The sequence below is a fragment of the Suricata suricatta genome, chromosome 1, assembly GCF_006229205.1.
Source record: "Suricata suricatta isolate VVHF042 chromosome 1, meerkat_22Aug2017_6uvM2_HiC, whole genome shotgun sequence".
In the NCBI taxonomy this organism is placed as follows: domain Eukaryota; kingdom Metazoa; phylum Chordata; class Mammalia; order Carnivora; family Herpestidae; genus Suricata; species Suricata suricatta.
In genome coordinates, this window is record NC_043700.1 from 69,826,752 (window position 1) to 69,846,472 (window position 19,721).

General features: G+C 40.3%; 1 protein-coding gene across 7 annotated transcripts in view; it reads right to left on the reverse strand.

The window, feature by feature from the left end:
- Positions 1-19,721, reverse strand: part of TRIM2 (tripartite motif containing 2) — a 115,970-nt gene that overhangs the window by 9,706 nt on the left and 86,543 nt on the right. For 6 of the 7 annotated variants that reach the window (XM_029939939.1, XM_029939933.1, XM_029939957.1 and 3 more), the window contains 4 exons: positions 10,981-11,084; positions 10,588-10,755; positions 4,200-4,368; positions 3,064-3,134 (listed from right to left, as the gene is read on the reverse strand). In XM_029939939.1, the coding sequence (XP_029795799.1) occupies positions 3,064-3,134; positions 4,200-4,368; positions 10,588-10,755; positions 10,981-11,084 (512 nt within the window). The remainder of the gene's footprint in view (positions 1-3,063; positions 3,135-4,199; positions 4,369-10,587; positions 10,756-10,980; positions 11,085-19,721) is intronic. The other variant, XM_029939964.1, reaches the window with a different exon arrangement.

A 19,721-nucleotide genomic window follows, 5' to 3' on the forward strand; every position in this document is an offset into this window, starting at 1 on the left:
AAGGACTCATTAACAAATAAAAAAGTATTACATGCAAAGCACCACGAGAATAAGGGTTCCTGAAATGTGAATCAGAGGGAGTTCACTATACCTGTGTGCAGACCTAAGCTGAGAACAATCTCAGGGCCTTTTACAGATTCTCTGACTGCCATCTCTGTGATCATGAAAGAGTAAAATGACTCACTTTCTTTTAGTTATGTACATGAGAGAAGCAGAGGGAGACACAACCATCTCTAAAGGCTACGCTCCCTTTAAGATAAAGAAAAAGAAGCATGACTTCCTCTTGAATTAATTACATAACTTGCAAAGTAAGCACACCACCTCTTTGGTTCTTTGGAAAACACAAGATAAGAACCATCTTTGGATAAGATGTGATATTTAAAAATCTTTGTGATTCCTTTTATCTCCTTTCACACAGAACATTCTTGTTTTAAAGGTCAATGAGACTATTTGTATGCTGGTGAGGACACAATTTATTATGCTCTGATCTTTCCCTTATTAAGTCCTAGTAATAATCTTTGCTTGTATTCCTCTCTCCAAGGAAGCATGTTTTCCTTGGTATAATGCAAAAAGCACAAAGGCTTTTGCTCCATTTTGTGATGATGCTGAATGCCAAACTTAGTCTTACTTGTTTTGCAATGAAAAGAAAGTATACACTGAAGGTAGCTAAAGAACTAGACCACTGGTTAGCCCTGACCTATAGGCACGGTTTTTACATTTACCGACAGAGAAGTGAATGGAACCCAGACCACTGCTAACGGCCATGTGTTACTTGGGAAACGAAAGCCCAGCTACTCCATAAAAGCTACAATGGCAACAGCTGTCAAACAGAAGAGAAAAAACACTGGTTTTCCTAAACAGGAGGAAAACTGAATTTAAATTACTGAAATAATCTACCTCTGCTATACTGAAAACTTGATGAGTTTTCAGAATCTTAATAATTACAAATTTCTTGTAGTTTCTATTTCTCCTACCTACAATGCCATTTAATTGCTTATAAATTATTCAGATGAAAATATATTAAGAGGCAGATGCATGATCTGAAATAGTTTTTACAGCTTTACTTTTCATAGCAAGTTTGTATAGCAAGTTTTTTTATAACTTTGATGATACTCTTTTCCTGATTTATTTCAAAATTCTGCTCACCTCAAATACCACCTCCACTTGGAAGTCTTCCCTGATAGTCTTAGTTACAGAAATCTGCTCTTTGTTTTCTTCTGGATACTTATAGAGCTTTATATGTACCTATATTAAAATAATAATGTATCGCTATCTGCCTTGCATTTTGATTACTTACATATGTTTTACTTCCTTCTACATTGTCAGCCAGGACTGGTAACTAGGAGTCCTCCCACATACCAATGCCAGTTGATTCATAGAGGCTGCCTGGAGCACTGGGACGGGAAGGCTCTGAGGCCACAGTTGCGCTTAGTAGAAAAGAGCAACTTGATTAATATTACTGTCCTCCAGTGGGGGTGGAGAGCATCTATGCAGGCGTTTGCTGGCCTTTGCTGATCTACATGAGTTATCTTCTGGTTAAATGCCCTGTGGTGAAATGATTCCTCTATAAAGTGAGTGAAGGACAGGAAGTCTGAGGACAGCCTATGTTACCGTTAAGCTCATCATACAGGACTGGGACAGGCCCCCCGGGAGGGCAGTCTAGAGCCCAGTCCCTACCGCCTCTTTGCTGTTTCCCTCCTCCCCAGCACTACTGTTCCCACTGTCCTCTTCCTTTTACCAAGACACCTCCGGTAGAGAGAGAGAACTTGCAGCTCACAGACACTGAGGGAGGTGGGGGAGTGGGGAGTGAGCTCTACCCCTGTGGCAGCAACTCTGGAGAGACAACATGGCAGGAGGCAGCCTGAGAAGTAAGCAACGGGAGGGCATCCTTTCCCTTCCTCCTGCCAATCAGCCAAGGCCCACTGTGCTCTACACTTTGCACAGGGACTTGGCACCCACCAAAAAAAGCTCAAAACTGTTCCATTTACTTGGACTAAAGGTATCTTTTGGGACAAGCTGGGGAAATGAAGCAGTGATGGACTCAGAAGAAAGAGTGCCTTTGGGTGTTGAAATCCTACCCCTACGGAGCTATTCCAGTCACCAACAATGACAAATGGTTTTTTAACTTTGGTTGCCCAATGGTTGTCTCTAAGTGCAACCATATGCCACCTATGCGGTTTGCTTCTTCCCCTTCCTTTGAAATGGCCTCACTTTAAAACATTTTAATGAATTTACTTACAAGGAAAACTTTATATCATGTCTATAAGTGCAAACCAGTACTGCTTGATGTAAACAGAGGGTTACCCTAAAAATAAACACATAACTCTTAAAATGAAAATGTCTGCCAGCGCACTGTCCATGGGTACCTGGCCTTCAGTGGACCGTGCACCGAACCTTGCGAACTGTGATCTGGAATGCAACTAAACATTTTCTCATTTCAGTAAATGAGAAATTTGTTTGGATTTATTTCTGGGTTTCCTGATTTGCTCATAATAAATATCAAATATTTCTTTCCCCTACACCTAGTGAGAAAGATGTACTATGCTGTTTGGTGGAGGGGAAGGGGCGCTGTATTTTAGGGAACACCAAGTGAGTGAAAGCCTCTCTGAAGTATGAAACATCTATAGGAATATTTCCCTCCCCAAATCTGTGGCGGTAGCAAGCTCTAATATCTAATTTTGTTTGAAAGGCCTTAGGATGCAAATCATTGAAAAAGTGATCTTGTTTTAATTTGTTGAATAGCGACAAAATATTAAGCTTCAATAAGTTCTGCCTCTCTAAGTTCAAGCAACTGCTTTTTCAAATTTAATTTTTAAGTCATCTCCATTTATAGCTATTTCAAATTTAAAAACTGGTCGCTACTGCATTTTGTTCGATTTCTGACTCTCCCAAGTCTGTATGTCCAAATTAAAACCGGCATCTTTAGGGAGAAGCAAAATCTACTCTTTTGGGTTAACTTCTTTAGTTCCTGTGCATATGTGGGAATATTACATTATTTTCTCTGAGACTGATTTCTCAATAAAAGCAGTTAAAAGTGAACAATAATTGGTGTGTTTGTAGTACCTTGACAGAATGATTATGGAAATCTGTAACAATAATCTCATTATTGCTATTTACAGCTGCAAAATGGGGACCTGCAATAAAGATGAAAAACATATGTGACGACTATTAACAGTAAAAATGATTACAACAATGTAGCAGTAACAAAATTTAACATATTATTTAAGAAAGAACAAAGAATTAAGAAAGATCATTCAGCTGGAACTCTGGCTCTAGATGACATGGTCCTCTATCATTCTACACTTGGGACTGTCTACTCCGGCTTCTTTTAGATCAAGGTCAGACTTCCAGCAGCCTTACTGAAGTGGAGCGAGCAAGAAGCACCAGAATTAATTCTCCGCAGCACCAGCTGAAAGTCACATCTGCCAGCTTCCCTGAGTATGTTAGGCCCTTTTAGGGCCCTCAGTGCCCACTGAGGAAGGATGTGGTGATTCTTAGTCCTGGGAAAAAGACTCCCATATGTAATATATTTTTTTTAAAAAATAGAGTGGAAACCCATATTTTGTAATTTGGAATGACGTTCAGAACCTGGCAGAACTGGAGACAAAGCACAAAAATGATTATGCAAATTACTGTCAAATGCTGAAAGCATCCTTTCAAAAAGGAAATTTAATATACTGCTGCAGACGTGAAAAATTAAGTAAGCTTGTGCTTCCAAAGTGGCACGCCAGAAAGAGAAGTCACAGCACTGTCCTTCCTGTACTCAGCAGCTTTTCTAAAGTCCTGCTCTCTCTCATCACCTAGACAGGTGAAAAAACTTCTCATTCAGAAGCTCCTTATTACACAACGCTACTGCTAGGTAGAAATTGGAGTTACTCCATTACTCCTCAAACATTTTTATTCTAAAGATACGTTATCTTAAATTTTATGTTTTACTTGATATTAATATTCAAAGATGGGACGTTGGAGTCGTAAACAGCTGCCAACAGGAACCACCCCCGCACTGCAGGTCAGCTTCCTGCAGGTGGGGTGATTGAGAAGCATCTCACCATGCCTTTGCGTAGATTTTATCCCCGGTATCCTTCCCAAAGCCAGCAAGCACACCGGGGATCGAGGCGTCTTCCACATGCTCCGACATCATGCAAATGTGAGCAAAAGAAGCATAAAAAAGGGGGTTTACATATTACCATCCAGTGTACCTGCAAACTGCCTGTCCCCGTTTCCTCGGCTGCCAAACCTGGTGACGATTTTCCCATTTGGCTGGAAAATGAACACGCAGCACGCCTTGTTATCCACCACAATGATGTGCCCATTGCGGTCCACGGAGACTCCTTTGGGCCCCATCAACTTTCCTGATCCGATTTTTGTCTGTTAGAAACAAGTACAGAAGGTAAGGTTTAAAACACTACCGAACGTGAAGACGGACATCTGTTCTAGTAAACACTTACCTAAACCTTCAAATTGAGCTGCGCAGCTACTCATGGGTCACATTCATTATCTGTTACTAAGATTTATGTGAAATCCTTACTTTTTAAGAGGATCACCACCATGAGTGTTCTAGAATCCCCTTAATTGGGGTCACAGTAACCTTGTAAAGATGCAACACAGTGTGGCAAAAGATCACTGGGTCACGAGTAGGAAGATTATTCTATGTCTGTCGCTTGTTTTAGATGCATCTGGTATAGCATAAAGGGATTCGATTTCCTTAAAGCTTCAAATTCCTTATATATTAAAAAATGTAAAAAAAAAAAAAAAGACTTTGGTAACATCCAAAGGCATTTTTGGAATAGGTACTAAGTAAAACAATGTAGATAAAGTGTTTAGTGTAGAATACAGCATATATTAAGTAGTCATTAACTGGAAGCTATCATCGTCATTACTGTAGATCATAATATCAGAGCTGCCAAGCACCTGCCATTGAACTTTACCAGTGTTAAATTCCATGCAGGCAGGAGTCATGTCTGTTTTATCGACTACTGTGTACTCAGGGCCCAGCATACTTTTTGGTGCCTAACAAGGTACTCAACAATGTATTTACTGAATACATTAATATTAAAAGTCTATTTAGGGTAATCCTGATGATTGAATGGTTCTAGTTTTCAGTATTTTAAAATGGGAGAAAAGCATTAGATTTCTATCAAACACATACCACACGCATTTTACATCTTATTTTTCTGAGTAGACTATATAAATGCCTGTTTGCTATGAGATGCTTGTCTTATATCTTTACTTTTATAGCTCCATTATAAAGTACTTTACTCATTCACCCACTTGTTGACTAATTCTGCAAACCTTGGTGGGCGATGGAGCACCCACTCTTGGGCTAACGACTCCAGGCACCGAGCAGACAAGGCCAAGGAAGACCAGTCCCTCTCCTGCAGGGAGTCTCAGTCACACTGCAGAGACAAACAGGTGCACTGAGGCCTGTTTAATGTGCCTGGTACTGAGTGTTTGGTAGATCTGAGAGAATTCAAATAGGCTATCCTAGAAGCCATACCAGACAAAAAATCAATGTGACAGGCCACTACAGACAAGGAAGGAGAAGGAGCACCCAAGATGAGGACAAAGCCAGAAAGAGCACCTGGCAAGTGAGTGGGACGCAAGAACACCAGAGGCTCAGAGTCAAGCAGATCTCTGTGTTTTTATACGTGCTTTCTCAGATACATTATTAAACAAAGCAAGGTACAGAACAGTGAGTACAGTCTGAGCCAATCTGAATTAAATGTGTTTATATAGGTACACACACATATTCCTGGAAGAGACCAGTAAGAAACCAGTGATATAAACGGTAGTAGGAGAAACTCTTACTTTTCATTTTGTACTCATCTGTAGGGTTATTTTAAATACTTACTTTTTCAAGGTAATTGTTTTGTTGTTTTGTTTTGTTTTGCAAGGGAGAGCGAGAGAGAGAGAGGAAGAGAGAGAAAGAGAGAGAGCGAGCCTGCAAGTGTTGGGGGGTGGAGAGAGAGAGAGAATCCCAAGCAGACTCTGCACTGTCAGTGAGAGCCTGATGAGGGGCTTGAACTCATGAATTGCGAGATTATGACTGAAGCTGAAGTCAGATGCTTAACTGACTGAGCCACCCAGCCTCCCCAGTATGTATTACTTTTTAAATTAAAATTTTTAATTCCAAAAAAGTTTCTATTCCCTTAGGTTCTGTTTTAGTCCCCTTATTTCCTCTATATTAGTGCTACCAGACAGAAATATAACATGAGCCATGTATTTAATTAAGATTTTTAAAAAATTTTAACGTTTTATTTATTTTTAAAATATAGACCGTTTTCAATTTTATTTAATTTTTTAATGTTTTTATTATTGAGACAGAGAGAAACAGAGCATGAGTGGGAGAGGGGCAGAGAGCGAGGGAGACACAGAATCTGAAGCAGGTTCCAGGCTCTGAGCTGTCAGCACAGAGCCTGATGCGGGGCTCGAACCCACGAACCCCAAGATCATGACCTGAGCTGAAGCCGGATGCTCAACCAACTGAGCCACGCAGGCGCCCTAGGATTTTTCTGAATTACAACATCGAAAAAACAAAAAGGAAAAAGGAAAATTATTTTAATCATTTTCTATTTGATCTATCTAAAAGTTATCATTTCAACATATAATCAATATTAAAATTATTGATGAAATATTTTACTTTTTTTTTCTTACTAAATCTTTGAAACCCAGTGTGTATTCCACATGCACAGCACATCTCGATTCAGACGAGTCCCATTTCACGACCTCAGTATCCCCTGTGCCAGTGCCCACCAAATTGGATAGTGCAATTCTATATACTTCTTCTAAGATCTCATTTATGCTATGGCATCAGCTTCTACATCTGTGCATAAAAGTCTCAAATCCATATCTTTAGTCCTGGCCTATTTTACAAGTTATCATCTTAAATTCAGCCAATGTTAAACCAAGTTTACCTTTTCATTTCCACCATTAAAAAAAATGAAGCCTAAATTAACACCTCCTGATTTCCTAGTTCCTTTTATTTTTTTATTTTGAGAGACAGCCCACACAACCAAGTGGGTGGGGGGTGGGTAGGGGGAGAACGACAGAGAGAGAGAAAGAATCTCAAGAAGGCTCCGGGCTCTCAGTAAAGAACCCAATGCAGGGCTTGAACCCATGAACCACGAGATCATAACCTGAGTCAAAATCAAGAATCGGATGATCAACCAACTGAGCCACCCAGGAATCCCTCTTGGTTCCTTTTCCTCCTATATACCGCAGGTCTTTCATACCTAGGATCCAAATTTCAGAGCAAAATTCACTCTTTACCAGTATGAACTTCAGTTTTCTTGTCTATAAAATAAGTGGCAGCCACTGTATTTGCCTCATGAGTCCCATGGATTCTAAAGGACAGAGTGCCAAGCACAGCATACGGCACCCAGGCTCCCTCTCTCCGCTCTTCAGGTGATATCCTACTTGACTCTCAGAACTACCTTCCTTCCTAACAGAGACACACAGGCATGTGCAGAGACTATGGAGAGAGGCAAAGGGAGGGTTTCATAGCCGAGGTTCAGACCTTGTACAATCTTTTATTCTTATAAGTGAGATTCAGATTTGCTACAAAGAGACATATCCACTTATGAAGGAAACAATGAGATTCTTGCAAGGGAATCTGTTGTATAAATTGGATTCTCATTTTGCAGTCTAGCTCAGAGATCAGAGGCTATATCATAATGGGTTTAAAGAAACTATATACCTTCTTTCATGTTGTAATGGAAGATATGTCAGTAGAGATCAAAAGGAAGAGAGGACACTCTGAGTTTTAGAGCAAGAATATTATTACTACCTAACATCATGAACACTAGTTGTTACTTAGAATAACTCAGCCATATAATATCAAGCAGATGATAATTATGTAGAATAAAAACAGAAAATGAAGGATTACTTCCATTCCACGGTGTAGTAAGAGCTAGGTCTTCAAAACAAAACAAAACAAAACAAAACAACTTTAAATGTTAAGCCAAAACCTCTTTTCCTTTCACTTTCCCTTTATCACTCCCCGTTTAGCTGCACTAGATTCTACCATGTGAAATAAGAGTTACAGCATTTGGTCTGACAATGTGTCCCCTGTCTTAAATAGGATAGTGAGCAGAGATACTTTAGACCCTGGCTTTGGAACAGTTAAATAAAAGTAGTAAACTTGACAAGGAGGTCCATAAATTGAGGAAGGGATGATTTTAGAAAAGGGGGCCCAGAGGCCTCTGTATCTGTTCCGAGGTCCTAGATGGGCTGGAAGATAAAATCAGCAGAAAAGACGGAAAGGAAAAATTAGAGGCAGAGAGGAATGAAAATTCGGGCTAAGAATTTGGTGAGTAAAAGAAAGAAAATGGGATAAGCTTTTATATCTCTAGAACTATTAGGAATAAATACAAAGAATCCGCTTTTGTGTTAAAGGTTTGTCTTTCTGAGCATCTGTTTAATTTTACTGAATCCCACTGGAAAAGAAAATAACTATCTCTGAGTAAATGGTCATGCACATGGTCAGTTGGATGAGGTCCCATTACACTACTACAGCATTTTCACCTGCTATCCCTTTACCCCCTGATCAATGCCTATTTAAAAAAAGCGGGGGAGGAGGTATGTTGAAATTATACCATGTCTATTCCCCCAATCCTCTAGAGGGCATGAGTGTTCTTGTTTATTCCAATTACTACCAACAGTATTCCAACCATGAGGATCTAATCTTTTAGGAAGAGTATCTACTACATATAAAATATTGAACCATTGAATAAAAAATGCATAATTCAGGAAGCCCTTCTCTCTTAGATACAAAACTCATGTTTCAACATGTTTTAATATGTTGGATATAAAATATTTCAGTATATTAGATATATAAAACTCTTGCTTCAATGTTTATTTTAGCATTCACTTACGAATTTAGAGAGACGGGTAATTTTGCTAGAGTACGTAACAAGAAGGAAGTTTGGGTTGTCTCCAAACTAGATGGATATTTTCAAAAGGTCATTGAATAGTTCTCCTTCTATTCATGTTAAAGTTGTTGTATTCGGATATGTCTAATAAAAATGCAGTTATGAAAATATAAAAGAAGAGGGAGTTAGAAATACACAAAGGCAAGAGATATTTCTGTGTACGTAGCTATCATACAGAGTCATCAAATTTCTAAGGGAATAAAAAACCCTCAAAGACAATTGAACAATTGTGCTAATATGGCAGAATTATAAACTATGGCTTTTTATTCTCTTAGATTGAAAAGATCCTGCCCCATACAAAACAGAAGCTCCAATCTAAGGGTTAATAATTATGGAAATAATATGTTTTAATAAAAATGATGAGGTGACTATAGTAATCCAATAACTTTACAAAGAAAAATATAAATTCCTCCAATAAGACAAAAACGAGTGAACTCTGTAATCTTTAGGATTCCAAGATAGATGATGAAGAGCATCAACTCTGAACATTTAGACAAAGAAGTGATGACCAGGTGCTGGCATGAGGTCATTAAGTCTAATCACAGCTGATCAAACAGGCTTCGTTTTTGGGACAGGGTTACTGGAAGCAGTGAAAAGAACATTTCTTAGATGCCTATTTCATACGAGGCACATATAAATCCAGGAAGTAAATCTCATTTAATCCTTACCCCCAAATCCTACAAAACAGATTTTTTAAAATCCAAATGTGACATATGAGACTATCAAAGCTCAAGGAAGTTATATCATTAGTTAAAAGCTGCAGAGTTGGGATTCCAAAGGGTTGATCTAAATGTAAGTTCATGTTGTCACCTGAAAGAGAAGCTTCCAGAAGGCTGGACAGGGCCATGCAGAAGGCACACTGCATATGGCCTTCAAAAACACCTTTGACAAAATGTCTCATAACCTTCTTGTGAACAAACGCAGAAAATGGACTGCATACTACTACTCGTGGATAACACCTCAGAAGAGAGATTTCTGCTATCACTAGAGGGCGCTCTATTCTTTCTTGATGCAGAAACAGATGCTGCTGAGGACAACAGCAAATCTGTCAAATGACTGGTCACCCCCCCTCCCCAAAAGTGCAGCTCGACTCACCGTCCTCTGTGCAGCCACCATTTTCTTGTCCTTCAGACTCCTGTGTTATACACTTTCACACTAGGTTCTCAGACTGTACCTAACAATGCATGACTGATTCGAGGCTGACACAAATTGTTTTATGCCCTTTCTGGGGTCTTTTTTCCCCCTCAAGAGGCTTCTATGTTTTTCAAAGATAGAAACCCTGTTTTATAATCCCGCTTCTCCCATATCATCACAGGCCTGAGAAAGCAGAAGGCACTTCATACATGACCATCTGTAGGTTAATTCAGGAAATCTCGATTGCCTCTGCAGTACCCTTTTCTCTCAGTTGTTCTTCATTGAATTTAGGTAAATCTGATGATATGTTAAAAAAAAAAGTCACTGAACCTAAACTGCCTTATAAAATGAAGCCATTATTTTGGATAGATGAGATTTATGACAATATCATTGTTACTCTCCATAGAACTTAGAAGCAACAAAGTCAGCGTGTCTTTTATGTATGAAAACTTGTTGAATTTCACCTTGTATTTCCTATTCCTTCTCTCTACTGCTTAGCAGCCTATTGGTAGTTTAGTCTTACCTTAAACTTGCCATCAGAAGAGAAAATGCTAACCCACTTATTATCATAGTCGGCGATGATTATGTCCCCACTGGGATGCACGGCTACGCCTGTGGGCCGCTGCAGCTGCCCGGGAGAGCGCCCCCGTATGCCGAACCGACTTTTGAACTGGCCGTCATTGGAAAATATCTGCAAAACAAATGACATCCCTTGGAGTGTGCACTAGTGAGGAAGAAAGAACCAAGAAGAGTTGGCATATGTACTACAGGTCAGACCACGCAAACTCTAGCTGAAGGAAGGTCTATCATAAGCTTCCCCTTCTTTCGTCGACCTGTGGATCTTAACCCATAAGTAGGAAAATAGGCAACTATCTGTTTTATTGTGTAAGTAAAGGTACATAATTCGGGGCCATACCTGTACGCACTGGTTGTTGCTATCTGCAATTAATATCTTTCCATTTGTAGATGCAGCTACGCCTTGAAGATTTGTAAATTCTCCTTTATTTCTTCCTTTGGTACCTAGAAACAAATTATAAAACCACAGAAATTAAGCAAAAGAGAACTATTATTTTTAATGTTTTTAGAGAGAGAGAGAGCACTTGTGCACGAGTACGGAAGGGGCAGGGGAGAATGAAAGAAAGGGAATCCCAGGAAGGTTCTGCGCTGTCAGCGTAGAATGTGACACAGAGCTTGACCCTCCGAAGCAAACCATGAGATCATGACCTCAGCCGAAATCAAGAGTTCAATGCTTAAATGACTGAACGACCCAGGCGCCCCCGCAATAGAGAATAGATCGCTCAGTTTCTTCAAGAGAATGAGTAGGCTTCCAGAGGTAACCTATAAAGTATTTTTTTTAAATTATACTTTAAAAAAGAGAACCTCTCCACCATTACTTAATCCACATGCTACTTAACTTCTCTTCCGGACCAAAATCACTTTTTTAGGGAAGTGCAATCTTCTCTTGAGTTGTAACTGCATGTTATAATACTGTATTGATAACCATATTAAAATGTTTAGATTTCACAAAGAAACAATAATACAAACTAATACTACAATCAAGGATATGCAGCTAGAGAAGGCCTTATTTTAAAGTTTCTCCAAAATAAACATTTTTTAAAAAGGCAAGGGAAAATTAATTAATCCAATAACATTTTCATCTGTACTGGATTTTTTAATGAGAGGGAAAAAAAGCCAAGGCATCTATAGGTTAACAGATCTTTATTTTTGCTTCAAAACAAGGGTTTATAACTTTTTTAGACAGGACTATGTAAATATTAATGGATGGAAATGGACTGAACTGTGCTCAGAAGTGACCAGGAAGGACATTTAAATTTTCATGGAGAGAGAAAGCTATGCCTTCAGTTTTTTGGCACTTCTATATTTACATTTCATCATGTCATTTCATTTTTTTTTATCAGATTCACAAGAGCAATTTGATATTTTGTTTTTAGATATCAATGCAGTGCTGTAGGCACACTTAGTGGCACACTGATGGTGGCTGATGTCAAACACATGCGTAAGCACTGCTTAGAAATAGACTCTTTTGAAACAGATTCTGGGGTTTAGGAAGTGAAATTGGCAATGGAATTAAACTCAGAATAAGCTCAACAGCAGAACTGCTGGGCAAAAACATCTCAGACCACCTAGTTCTCACCATGTAAGCACACCCAAGTTCATCTGCCCCAACGCACACAGCAAATGCGATCATTTGGAGTCATGGAGTATATTGCAAGGAAAGGGTTTATTCCAGAGGCTGCCAAAGGGAGAGACGGGAGGACAAGCCTCCCTGCAGTAGGAGACAAGGAAATTTAAAGGCAAACAGAAAGGTCTGCGTAAAAAGTTGCAGCTACACTTCTGAATCTGCAGCTGTGGATTAGTTCCAGTCCTGTTAACCCTCTGGTTACTGGCTTCAACCAGATCCACATGGTAGTTGTTTTACGGAAATCCTGGGCTCCCCTCCATCCGGTTTACTCACCACCTCTGTATCTCATCTATTCTCACTAACGGAAAAGAAAAATTGGAGATGCAGATTCTCAAAAGAACATCTTCCATGCTGCAGAAGAAAGGGTTCTATTTTATTTCACATGTACCAGAAGAGATGATGTTTTATACCTGATCTGCATATATTCCCTATAATATGCATGCATATGACATCAGCTAATCCTCTTTTAAAATAATGTGTTGGTGTCTGCTGGTGGAAAGGGAAGTGGTGTTTAGCCCTTGAGGGAGGTATGTGCCAACATCCTATTAGCTTTTGGTCTTTCCCTCTGATGTCTGAATAGCGACTGGCTAAGAGGTACAGCAAAACTGAAGGACCAGGGGAAAAACTACTTCTTCTAAAATGCTCAGTCTATAAATACTTTTAAAAATGTTTATTTATTTTTGAGAGAGAGAGAGAGTGAGAGAGACAGTGCAAGCGGGGAAGGGGCAGAGAGAGAGAGAGAGAGAGACAAAGAATCCAAAGTAGGCTCCAGGCTCTGAGCTGTTAGCCCAGAGCCCAGTGCTGGGCTCGAACTCACAAATCATGAGATTATGATCTGAGCTGAAGTCAGACCCTTAACCAACTGAGCCACCCAGGTGCCCCTATAAATACTTTTTTAAAGGTAGTGGCTGCAAGGCCAGACAAAACTTAGTTTGTCAAAAATATTTGATAAAAACATGGAAGTTATTAGCAAGGTAAGGAACCAAGGAACAAGTAAAGAAACCTAGTTAACAAAGCAAGAGGACTCCAACTGAGATTGGAACATGAACAAAAGAAGTGACTCTGGAAAGAAACTCCAGGCTATTATAGGACCTTGATTATACAAAACTGGAAGTATAATCATGGCTTAGAGGACACACAGGTAGGGGGAAGAAATACTGAAAATAGGGAGGGGAATAAAAACACCTAAACAGAGTAGATGCTTCTGGTCCATGTACGGATAACTTACCTGCTGCCTTCTTTTATCTAACCTTGTCTATCCTGCTAAAGACAAAGCTGATTCTACTCAGAAAAGGCTCTGTAGGCAGCAGGTTGGTGTATGAAAGGAAGGGAAAAGTTACGGAGAGAATAGTACTTGAGTAGACGTTCAGAGGTGCCTTAGTGAAAAAGATTTAACTTTCTTCCCCAAAATATAAGAGGTGATGTTGAAGGAGAGAAGATACATGTGCAAAAATTACTGACACTTTTTTCTTTGCAGAAATAAAGACACATTTCAGAGTGCAGGTAAAATGGGAAGACATTTTGGTGGATCCAGTACCAATACCATTTGGAACAAGGAGAAGGAAGACTATACTGAGTTTGAAATGAACTGAGATGCGCATGCCTACCAATGCTGGGTCCTGAGAACAATGGGACCTTGTGACAAAAGACCACACTGCTGAAAAGAGGCTTAGCAGCCTCTACGGTGTTAAGCTCCATGTGTTGGCTCAGCTCTTATTCTCCACCTCAAGTTAACAGAGCCTGGGTCTGTTGCCTCACATATAAATAAGATCACAGGGTTGGAAGAAGATCTGTTGGTCTCAATTTGCTTATATATTTTTGAAAGAGCTAGATGGAACAAGCACTCCCATTTTAATTTTATAATTTTTGTTTTTAAAACTCTTTTTCTTTAGTGGGGGGGGCACCTGTGTGGCACAGTTGGTTAAGCATCCAACTTCGGCTCAGGTCATTATCTTGTGGTTCACGAGTTTGAGCCCTACACCAGGCTCTGTGCTAACAGCTCAGAGCCTGGAGCCTGATTTGAATTCTGTCTCCCTCTCTCTGTGCCCCTCCCCCATTCGTGCTAGAGCACTCTCAAAAATAAATATAAACATTTAAAAATTTTAAAAATCTTTCTCTCTAAGCCACAGGGCTTGGTATCCAAATAACTGGGCTTGGCCTGACTGGTTCTGATTCTTATGAGCATCTTTGATCTTGTCAGAAATTATTGATCATCATATTTTTTTTTTTAATTCTATTTGAGGATCACGATGTTACTCTTGAAGATCAAAGGAAACCACCAGCATAATCTTGAGGGACAGCTAATGCTATCTTTACTAGCAAATAAACTACAAAAATCTTGATGATGAGTAATGATGTGTAACTATAGTATATTATATTATGTTGAAATGCACATTAACCAGGTGTTTATAAAATGTCTTGGGACAAAAATAAAATAAACAGAAATTCCAGAAGTCAGAAATAATTTGGGATCATGCTTTTTTACTCTGTAAGATTTTTAGTATATTCTATTTAGACTATAGCAAAGTACCCCCACTCTACAGCATTCTATTATATGATGAAAACTAGTTCTTTCATAATGAATATAAATGTAACACAAACATACACAGTATTTACAAAATCTTTTCCTGGCTACTTTGATGTACAAGATTTTATTTGGTGGTTACATTTTGGCTAGTAAAATATGTAGCACCAGTTTTAAAAGTAATTATAAATAATTTGGCAACAATCCCATAAGATAATTAAACTGGTTTTTCCCAGATGTTAAGCTAGCCGATGAAGCATGAAATGAAGTTTTTAGCTAACGGCTTCTCATCTGTGCTCCCCCGGCCACTTCCCCCATGCTTCCAGAAGATTCCAGAAGGTAAGCTCCTGGACTGCAATAGGGAATCGATAACTTCACTTCCTCCCACCCCCATGCCAACTTAATTTGAATATTCATGCAAAGTAAATCTAGAAACTTTGAATGGGATAATGCAAGAGGATGAAACTGAGCAAAATACAGGGTCTAAAATAGAACTTTCAAATAAGTAGGTGCTTAACAAATGTTTGCTGAATGGGTGAGTCCTCGGATACATTATTAATGACTTGAGTAAATTACACCCACATTACATCATGGAAAAATGAAATGTTCAATAATATTAAAGCACTTTCATAATGTGTCCTCTCACGTACTCCATGTAATAACCCCATGAATCAGCAGCATAAATATTATTGTTCCATTCTATAGATGAGAAAATGAAGTTGGATACATCACAAAGGAAGTAAAGACACAGAGAAAAGAATAAAACCCAGTTCTCCTGCTCTTTTACATAATACTTTTTCTAATATGCACTTTGCTTCTTTTTTTTAAATTTTAAACAATCTCTACACCCAATATGGGGCTCGAACTCACAACACCAAGATCAAGAGTCTTACACTTTACTGACTGAGCCAGCCAGGCGCTATCGTTTTTTCTAACTGCACTTTAGAATACCAGGTTTCTTTTTTTTTTTTAATTTGTTTTTAACATTTATTTATTTTTGAGAGACAGAGAGAGACAGATCATGAGCAAGGGAGGGGCAGAGATACAGGGAGACACAGAATCGGAAGCAGGCTCCAGGCTCTGAGCTGTCAGCACAGAGCCCGACGAGGGGCCCGAACCCACGAACTGTGAGATCATGACCTGAGCCGAAGTCGGATGCTCAAATGACTGAGCCACCCAGGCGCCCCTAGAATACCAGGTTTCTGAGGTGAAGATAATTACCTTTGGGCTTATATGGACCACGCTTGCTCCATAAAACTCTTAAGAACTCCACCCCTTATCAGGGTACTTTAACTGTTTAACTGTCTCTCACTAAACTGCTGAGTTCCCAGACAGCAAGGGCAGCATCTGTCCTGTTTGCTGTCCAACCGCATAACACAGCACAGTGCCTAGCACTCAGGAAATATTAACAACATCTTCCCACTTGAAATGCAAGAAGAGTTCTCAAGCATGAGATTCTCAAAGGGGTGTGCCAGGGTCCCTATAATGACTTCAGATGCCAAATTAGCATGATCTCTCTCCCCGAGATTTTTAGAGTGGAAAGGTGGTGGTTTGCAGAGGCGAGTCAAGGAAGAACAGGCATAAAATATCATATCTTCCTATAAAGCCTCTGAACTTACACTAAGTGATTTTACACATCCATTTTACATGATAAGAAAGTACATTATTCTAGAGTACAGATGAGTATTTCATTCAATACTTCTCACTGACACATTAAGGTGTAGTGTATGAATTACATCATTTGAAACGATTCAACTGCAATGCTTTCACTGCCTCCCACATCTTCTGGCTTTCCCTTTGTTCAAGGACTTTCTTTAATAGCTGACAAAACCAGCTCATGGTAGTCAGCAAACTCTTGATAGTGCAGGGAAAAATCATCCCCATGTTTTAGCAACAGATGCTCTAAGCTACCTCCCTAAACTCATTCAAGGTTGTTTTCAAGTACAATATCAGAATTAATGCAATAACTCATTCACACTGGGCATATAATTAAGTTTTCAGGCGTGGGAGGTATCAAATATCTCAACGTTGGAAAACCACAGTAGTTAAAGGACATTTTAGATGAAGAAGAATTGAGCAATTAAAAAAGCATGGGCGTCAAAGGCACAGACAGCTTGGGTCCTACCCCAGCACTCTGAGCCCCCATCCCTTCAGTGGTAGGGATAATTATATGCCGTCCTAATAACTGGCTCATGAGGGGCAGGAGCTGTGGGAGGAGCTCTGATGTGTAGCCTCTGCCCACTTCTGTAGTGTAAATGTCCCCATCCCTGCTGATTTCCAGCCATGGACATGTCGTCACTGAACACTGTGACTGGGAGGCAGTGGGCACACTGGCATGCACCACATATCATGTTGTGGTAGGTATGGGACACTGTGGGGGCATTAGCACCTGAAACCGTATTATCCCAACTACGAATTTTAAGTAAGATGACCTATAAAAATAGACTGCACAGTGCCTGGCTCAAGAGGATGCTTAGTCCTTCTTCCTGCGTCCATTCCCCATCCCTTCCCCCTTGAACCACATTGAAGCTCATGATTTAAAGTAACTTCTCTCTACGTTTCCCTCCCAAATTCACCTTTTGCACTGACTTCCTTGCTAAGCTCCAAACCTACACACTCCAAACTGGCCATGGTACACTTCAACCTGGTTGATCAAAACTGAAATATACCTCCCTTCCCTGGACTGTCCTTACATTGATGGATAAGGACGGTAGTAACAACAGCCGACATTGATTGCCTCCTTACTATGTGCCTGTACTGTCTGAATACATTTTACACATATTATTTTGATCCTCACCATATGAAGTATGTGTTAACACCACTCCCATTTTGCAGATACAGCAACAGAGGCACAGAAGGTTAATTAATTTTCCATAAATCATATGGCTAAAAACTAGCAGGATGGGATTTAAATTAGGCAATCAGGCTTTTCAGTTCTTTACTATGTCCTTCACTACTTAGGTTAACTATTACTTCTACACTACAACCATGAATAATACGTTAACTAGTATTAACTACTTTGCCTCCCGAAAGTGCATTGAACATCATTCAGTGTCAGGCACTGAGTATATTCCTGAGTATATTCATTCACTTCATCTTCACAACCGCCTATGAGGTACATTATTCTTATCATACCCATTTTATGGAGGAAACTGAGGCACTGAGAGGCTAAGGAACCTCCCCGGGACTGTACAGGTAAGAAAGTGGTCGAGCTGGGGCCGGGACCCAGGGCAATCCAGCTCCTGAGTGCACAGCCTTAACCACTGTTCATTGCCTCCAATGACTCACATCCCTACAGTATTCAAGCCAGACATGGAGAAGTTCAATTTGGTCACTGAGCCCTGCCCTCTCCCTTCTGAGCATTTCTAAATCTGCCATTTCCTCTCCACTCCATCACAATACTCTTAATCCTGCCCCTTGTAATGGCTCTGGTGGACTACTGCAGGAAGGGGGCAGCACCCTGCTTCCTGGGAGAGACTTCGGAGTAGATGTCCTAGAAAGCCCCCAGGCTCTGTGGAAATAGCTTTATGAAGCCACTATACCACTTCTCACAGTGCAGTGCCTCCCATCACCCCATAGCTATGGGTCTCAAGCCTCAGTGTACAGAAGTGTCACCGAGGCTCAGAATGCAGATCCCTGGCCCTCCCCCAGAGACTGAGAAACACAGGTACAGAGAGCAAAGTCCAAGCTCCTAATCAAGGAAACATAACCTTTTCTCTGCCTCTACTTCCTGAGAGGCTCTGGGAAGATGGAATTATTTATGGCTCCTTGAACTATTCGGTTTCGCACCTTCATGCCTTTGCACCTGCTCTCCTTCCATCTAAAATGCCCTTGTTTCCTTCCACCTGACACTCTTTCTCTTTCAAAGCCAGCTTAGGTTTAGAGGTCACCTCTGAGACCCACTCGCAACTCCCCACCACCTGCCAGCCTTCTCCCCGCCACCCCGATTTCGGGATTGATGCAAATTTTTTACATGTCTTTCTCCTTCGGATTGTGGCCTCTTCTAGGTCAGAGTCAGAATCTCATCCTCTTTGCACCACAATCTAAGTGAAGTGTCTGGCACATGGCAAGTGTTCAGACAGCACAATTCCAGGTAACTGGGGTGCTGGATAATTGGTGAGGAAAGTGAAAATGAAGTCAAATTTACCCCTGAAAATCTCTTCTGTCACCCAGCAAGTGAGGATTTGCTTTCACGAATACACAAAATCAACACATTATTTATGGTGGTTGAATGAACCTTAATTCATGTTATTATGAGAACTATGTATCCTGCGGCACCCAGGTGGCTCAGTCAGTTAAGCGTCCGACTTCGGCGCAGCTCATGAACTCGCGGTCTGTGAGTTTGAGCCCCACATTGGGCTCTGTGCTGACAGCTCCGAGCCTGGAGCCTGCTTCGGATTCTGTCTCTCCCTCTCTCTGCCCCTCCCCTGCTCATATTCTCTCTCTCTCTCAAAAATGAAATAATAAACATCTAAAAAGTTCACAAAAAACAAGAAAACTATGTATCTTTAAGCACAAAACCAGTGCCATGAGAAGTTCCGTATGTGTGAGACCAATTGAGGGGAGAGCTGAGTCACGCTGGCCCCTCCTGGCCCAGGCGTGCAGCTGAACTTCAGTGAGTTCTGGATTACACGTGGCAGCCTTCGACACATGCACGAAGGGGCTGCTCAAATCGTGCATGTTCTGTTAGCTGCTCCTAACAGCCTCATTGTACAGAGAAACTTAGAGTTCTAAAACAAAGGTGGAACTATAAAAAAAAAAAAGAATGGAACTCTTGTCTTTTTTAAATATGATTTACAGGCAAGTTAGCTAACATAGAGAGTATTCAGTGTTTATTACCAAGTTGGTTTCCATATAACACCCAGTGCTCTTCCCCACAAGTGCCCTCTCCATGACCATCACCCCCTCTTCCCCTTCCCCCCTCCCTCTT